Source organism: Gekko japonicus, unplaced genomic scaffold (genome assembly GCF_001447785.1).
Source record: "Gekko japonicus isolate JY-2015 unplaced genomic scaffold, Gekko_japonicus_V1.1 scaffold906, whole genome shotgun sequence".
Lineage (NCBI taxonomy): Eukaryota > Metazoa > Chordata > Lepidosauria > Squamata > Gekkonidae > Gekko > Gekko japonicus.
Genome location: NW_015166451.1, coordinates 146879 through 153863, shown reverse-complemented (window position 1 = coordinate 153863; position 6985 = coordinate 146879). Strand labels below are relative to the sequence as shown.

Here is a 6985-nt window from a genome sequence, read left to right as displayed (position 1 = left end):
GGCAAAAAACCAACCCCCCCCCCCTCCTCCTCCTCCTCCTCCTCCTCCTCCTCCTCCTACTACTACTACTACTACTACTACTACTACTACTACTACTACTTCTTCTTCTTCTTCTTCTTCTTCTTCTTCTTCTTCTTCTTCTTCTTCTTCTTCTTCTATGCTTTAGGTTGAACCTGCATTAAGCAGGGGGTTGGACTAGATGGCCTGTAAGGTCCCTTCCAACTCTGTGATTCTAGGATTCCCTGGAGAAAAGGCGGGGCTCATATGGGAGAAAAATAACAAATCCCAAACTGTGTGCAGAGGCATACTAATGCACCAGCATGGCAGAAGAAATAAATAATGATTCAATCTTTAAAGCCCGAAGACAGTCAGAGGACCGCACGGATGCTGTTTGCTGTGTCTCAGCAGGATTCACTGATCTGGCCTTTATCTCCATTGAATCAGCCTCCACTGTGAAGTGGGTAATTCTGCTGAGTCACTGATTCAGGTGCAACTGACTCATTTAATCACCCCCCCCCAAAAAAGCTGCTCAGTTTTCTGTATGAGTCGCTACTGTTGGGTTACTCCTTTCTGATAAAAAAAAGCACATCCAGATCCATGACTCATGCAGGTACACGGTGCACCTCTGTGGCTGGGTAATTCTACACACCCTGCACATAAATCTTCATGAGCATAAGAATGAAAGAAGTCTCCAGTTTTAATTCTTTGTTTTTAAAGTATGCGTCAGTTACAGACAGTTTAGGGAAACACTGGCCTATTACGCACCAGTGTTTTCCCTCGCTTTCACTGTGCATATCCACCAGGATTTCTTTTTCATTCTGCATCGATTTCCCTCCTTTCAGCACTCAAGTTCCTTTCTGGTCGCTGTTTCCCTGGGTTTTCTGAGAGTGCTTTTGTGCCAAATTTCCCCCTTGTTTTGCTTCCAAGCAGCAAGTAATTCAAAAGTGTACAAGTTCCCTAGGATTCCCCCCTCTCCGCCCTTTTGCTGCCCTTCGAAGGTCACTCCCCCGCCCACATTGAGGTCATTCCGGTCACTCTGCCCCTGCCGCCATCCTCTCCTTTTCTCTGATGTACAAGCTCCATTGATTACTTTCCCGTCTGTTGTTTTACATTTTTGATTTTTTTTACAAGCGGCATGAGTCCTGCGATATGAGACTATCTCTAGTCTCAGATAGCTGAATAAAAAATAATAATAAAATGACGGGTGGAAGTTTAAAAGGAAATGCGCAAGGTTTAGGTCCGACTGCTTCAGGAGAGCAGCAGCAGGAAGAAACAACACCTTCAGACTGCTCCAGAGCTCAGCCACCAAAATTAAACTCATCTGCAGCATCCCAAAAATACCATCACCAAAACAAATGAAAAGTCTTTGCAGGCCTGTAGCCAGGAATTTCTAAGTCAGGGGGCCTTTTATTTCCTCGGGGGCCACTGGGGCACTGGCTAATTTGATTAAAGGTAATTACCGGCTTCTCGGTGCTCTCAGGTGTGGCAACGGCACCCTCCACCTGGCCGTCAGCTCTGCCTGCCTTGTGCTTTGGCATCGTGTGCCTCCTCCCCAGTGCTCCCCTCCACCCACCCCAGCCGCCGGCCTGCCTGCTCGCCTTTCCCCAATGCAGAAAAGACGCTCTGGAGGCTGCTACCAGGATGAGGGGGAGGGCGGGGGTGGGAGTGGGGAGAGACAGCACCGGAAAGGGGGAAGACAAGGAGAACCAGCAGCCCTGGCAGCACAGGGGGAGTCTGTGGCAGCCACCACATCTTGCCAGAGAGTTGGGGGGGCTGGGCTGAAAGGAATTCGGGGGGGCATTGGCAGGAAGTCAGGGGGCCAGGCCCCGAAATGCCCCACTGTAGCTACGGGCCTGAGTCTTTAGTGCAAACTGGTTAGGACTTAGGCGCGTGTCAAACAAGGCTGAACTCTCAATGCAGCGGTCCATCCCCTTCTTGCCAAACCAGCATCAACAGCACCGAGCGAGGAGTAAGGGAATGAAAGCCCTTATCAGGAGGCCTGCTACTCTGCCTCCATAGGATTTACAGAAAGAGGCAGAAACATGATTTGTTGGCAGTCTTTCCTGACACGGAGGAGAGGAGTGAGGGGAGAAAAGCTGACTCTAAAAGGCAGAGGTCCTTTTTATGATGTGCGAACATACACTTATTTGGAAGTAAGCTCCCCTGAACTCAGTGGGGCTTCTTGCCAAGGAAAAACACACAGGGTGAGGCTGCAGACGCTTTTCTTTTCATGAACTAGGGCTTTCTCATGCTATTTGTGTAAATGTCTAGTTGTGAGTGCAGAACAGAAAGCAGAATCTGGTTTTTCAAGCCAACATTTGGGAGTTCTGACCAATGTAGGCTGAACATTTCCATTCTCCCATAACTTGACTGCTGCGAGAGCTATTTTAAACTTTGTGAGTGATCAAGTCAAGGGCTGGTCCATACGTTTGTTTTTAAGAGAGCAACATTTGCACGTGACGTATTTCACAGAATTTGGGACTGAGCGGTAGGAAGGCTTTTGTATAAAACGTCCTTTTCACTCAGAAGCTATCATGTCAGAGGAAAAGCTTGAGCAGTAACTATATCCCTCATGGGATTACTCTGGAGTTATTTTCAAGGGAGGCGTCGTGACTTTACGAAAACGCTTCCCTATTTCAAAGCAAGGTAGCCAACCTCTGATGTGTACACAAGTCTGAAGGTATGGTCTGATAGAAAAGGAAGGCTTTTCCCCAAGGTTAAGCATTCATATGCAAAGCACTGTTAGGCTGTTAGTGTCGTGAGGTAGTTAAGAGCAGTGGACTCTAATCTGAAGAATCAGGTTTGATTCTCCACGCCTCCTCCACATGAAGCCTGCTGGGTAACCCTGGGCCTGTCACCATTCCCTCAGAACTCTCTCAGCCCCACCTTCCTCACAAGGTGCCTGCTGTGGGGAGAGGAAGGGAAGAAGAAGAAGAAGAGGAGGGGGAGGAGATTGGATTTATACCCCGCCCTTCACTACCCAAAGGTGTCTCAGAGCGGCTTACAAACTCCTTTCCCTTCCCCTCCCCACAACAGACACCCTGTGACGTAGGTGGGGCTGAGAGAGCTCTGACAGAAACGGCTCTTTTTCAAGAACAGCTCTTATCAGAACTACGGCTTGCCCAAAGCCAGGTGCAAGTGGAGGAGTGGGGAATCAAACCCGGTTCTCCCAGATTAGAGTCCGCGCACTTAACCACTACACCAAACTGGCTCTCTGTTAGGCTGTTATAAGCCACTCTCTGTTAGGCAACTATAAGCCACTGTCTCCTTCAGGTAGCGAAAAGTGGGGTATAAAAACCAACTTTTCTTCAAGTTCCCAATTTTTAAAGAAATACTTTTAAAAAAAGGATTTTAACAATACATAGAATGCTACAGTCCTCAGCTGCCTAGGGAGGTGGTGAGCTCCCCCTCACTGGCAGTCTTTAAGCAGCGGCTGGACAAACCCTTGTCAGGGATGCTCTAGGCTGATCCTGCATTGAGCAGGGGGTTGGACTAGATGGCCCGTTTGGCCCCTCCCAACTCTCTGATTCTGTGATTCCAAATCTGACCATGTGGGGCATCTTCATAAGAAAACTTAACCAAAGAAAAATGATGGGGGGGGGGGAACTCACCCTGTGGTAAACTCCGCTCTAAAACAATTGTGTAAACACATACCCAGAAGTTTGCAAAATGTGGAAAGTAGCAAGCTTCCAAGCCTTGGGCTGGATCCTATGACCTGCAGATGCAAGTTTATTCCCAAGGTCATGTGACCTGCATGGTGGAATAGCCACACAGGTCAGGCCACTGCAGTGGGGAAGGGGCCAAAATCGCCCCCTTCTTCCTCTTCTACCAGTGGACCTAAACTGATGGAACAGCCAGAGAGATCAATTTCGTCCTCACTCCCACTGCAGCCCCCTGACCTGCATGACCCGTAGGTCATATGACCCCGGCAGTAATCTTTCTAGGGGGCAGAAATGGGTGTTATGGGCAGGGGAACGCAGGAAAGATCCACCATCATCTGTGCTTTCTGGATCATTGGATCTCGCAAGGTTCTTCATCATATAAGAACACATAAACTTATCCAGTTGAACCAGTCACCAGAATCAGATAGATAACCATTAATGATCTGCATTTTTACTTACGTGTTGTTTCAGTGCCTCGGAGTCCCTCACTGGCAGAGCTAATATATATGGCAAATACAGCTATCTGATACTCAGTTAAAGACATCAGGTTTTTCAGAACTGCTGTTGAAACGGTGCCGTCCACCACAACCTGTATGAAGGGAGAGGCTGGTTTAAACAATGCAATAGTAACACTGACTCTAGAGGCTAAAGTTCCTAACAGTCCCTGCTTCTGGGCTGTGGTATGGAAAAGGTGGCTATCTTTCCCCAATGACCCTTCAAAACAGGCCTTTGGAAGGCAGTGAAGTCCTGTTGTGAGGTGAGTGATAACACAAGGACTCCAAAGAAGACATTCAGTGGGAGTTTTGTGTCTCCCAGACTCACACATGCTATTTTCTCCTCACAACTGGGGTGCGAGGACAGAAAGCAGCCTTCCCCCTCCCCCATAAAGGGATGCCAGCCTCCAGGTGGGTCAAACAACAAATATATACATTGCAAAAACCTTTTTAATAAGTTAAAGTGTTCTATATGTTCCATCTTATAAAGAGCATTGTGTATTATTCATAATATTCTAAAACAGGTATATATTCATTACATGCAATATCAAGAATAATAATCATCTAATAGCTACCAGCTACCAGTCAATTTACATCCCTTTTACACAATCAACCCCAACGGGAGTTCCTAGAATTGTACACCTGCTTCACCTTGCTTGAAAGTCTTCTAAAGGGGGAAGGTTCCTTTTGTGGTTACATTGAAGTTTAAATTGATGTTTGTTGCTGGTCCTACAAAAGGCCCATTAAGCAGCTGACATTCATAGATGGAGCGCTTGAGAAAGACAAGAGCGCTCCGTCTATGAATGTCAGCTGCTTAATGGGCCAAAGGTATGTAGGTCAAAACCAGCACTTTAAAGCTCAAAACCAGCACTGTAAGGTCAAAACCAGCACTCTTTGCAACACAAGAGCAATAACGAGAGAGACTGACAGGAAAAAGGGATCTCAGACAGGCCAAAGGCCTTAAAATTAAACCCATAATGGTGGTTTCTCATTGGGAGATTGATGCATGAATGTAACTGGCCTTATTTTGTGAGGGTCAATTCATACAACATACAACATCTACCAAGAATTTTCAGATCATTCAACATGTAGGCATATTAGTCTTTACCTCCTCCGGCTGCCCTCCTCTTGTAGGATAGTAGACAACTCTGTATTTTTCCACTTTTCCTGGAGCATGGGCCCAACTCACACGGAATCCTCTGGCCGTCACCTCAGATGTGACTAGATCTGTCGGAGCCCCAACGGTGGCTACCAGGGTCCCTAAGTTTTAACCATTTGCATGAAATTAATTTTTTTTCATCTGCCAAAACCCAGCAAGCTCTCACCATCATCTTTTGAAGTAAACGGGCTTCTCCAGAATCTACAGACAGCAAAAACAAGTTTCCATCTACCTTTGATTTCCTTCTCCTGCTCTTCCACTCTGGAGCAAACAGTTTTTGTAAGGCCTTCCACAATGGAATTCATAAAACTGAAGTCAGCAACGTTGTAGACGTGACTGCTGTCTGGTTCAGAGGCGATCTCCTTCAGCTCATTCTCATCAGCATTCTTAACACCTGATATGAGGAGAAACAACAAAGATGGCGATCTTTCTTCATTCAATTCCATGTTTTGCTCATTTAACATTCCCCAGGAATCCACGAACTGGAACTGTAAACTCATAAGGTTCAAAGAAGATGTGGTGGAACATGTAAAAACCATCGTAAAATGAGCACTTTTAAGGGAAACCCTTTCCACAGCCCTTTGATGAATATGAGAATACCCTGAGGAAGAATGCTTACCAATAGCAAACAATTCAATGCCAGCATCTCGCAGGTTTTTTGCAGGCGGGATCACGTCATCCTGGGATTTCCCGTCTGTGATCAATATACCAATTTTTGGAACCCCCGGTCTTGCACCAGCCTCCGGTTTAAAGTTATTCTCCAAAATGAAAGTTAAAGCAAGGCCTATGCGGAAAAAAAAAAAGCAAATGAAAAATTGGTCAAACAGATTGTTAAATATTCCCCACCTCCCTGAGCCACAAAATGTGCCAAGGCCAAAATTTCCTCGGTTTGATTTCCATTGGCATGGAGAGCGGAGCACTACAGACTGATGGTATTGTTGCAATATTTCATTTCTTTTTATAAATCAACACCGGCAAGGAGCTTTCAAGACAAGGGAGAAGCAGAGGTGGTTTGCCACTGCCTTCTTCTGCACAGCCTTCCATTGCTGTCTCCCTTCCAAGTTCCAACATTGCTTAGCTTTTGAGATTTAGCAAGACTGGGCTATACCATGCAAGTCTGAGAAAGAGAGAGACTGAATCCCAATATGCTTCACCATTAGTCAGCTCCCAGCTCTCTCTTTTTCTGGGTTGGATCCCACAGATGGAGAGGGGTTGGATTTTTGCCGATTTCCCCTTTCCATGGTAGACCTCTGATTCCTCCTTTGTGCTGTTCCTAGGAATCAGTGGCCCCAGCATTTCATAGGGCATTTTGAGCTGCGGTGAGAAAGCCACTGATGTGAATCTTTTTATCAGTGGATATTTCTAGGGGAATCCAAGCCTCTGTCCCTTGCAAACTGCTAACTGAAGTCTCTCCCTTTCTCTCTCACACACACAAGACACACACAACTCCCTCGGCCGATATCTTTTCAAAACTCTGACAGGTTCTTGACCCAACAAAATGAGAAAGAGATCAGAAGACCATCATCTGAAAATTAGCTCCCCCTGAGGAAATCTTTACAGTCCACCTCTTCCACTGGGCAGTTGTGAGGGAAAATATCAGATGACCCCATCAACGAATGCCAGCCTGACCTCCTTGGAGGATGGAGGAGATATGGCTATGACGGATGAAT

General features: G+C 46.4%; 1 protein-coding gene across 1 annotated transcript in view; it reads right to left on the bottom strand.

Annotated features, from left to right (window-relative positions):
* The window catches only part of COL14A1 (collagen, type XIV, alpha 1), a 193140-nt gene that overhangs the window by 129878 nt on the left and 56277 nt on the right, over positions 1-6985 (bottom strand). The window contains exons 7-10 of the mRNA XM_015412024.1: positions 5935-6099; positions 5548-5709; positions 5265-5416; positions 4122-4251 (exon numbers count right to left, since the gene is read on the bottom strand). Of these exons, the coding sequence (XP_015267510.1) occupies positions 4122-4251; positions 5265-5416; positions 5548-5709; positions 5935-6099 (609 nt within the window). The remainder of the gene's footprint in view (positions 1-4121; positions 4252-5264; positions 5417-5547; positions 5710-5934; positions 6100-6985) is intronic.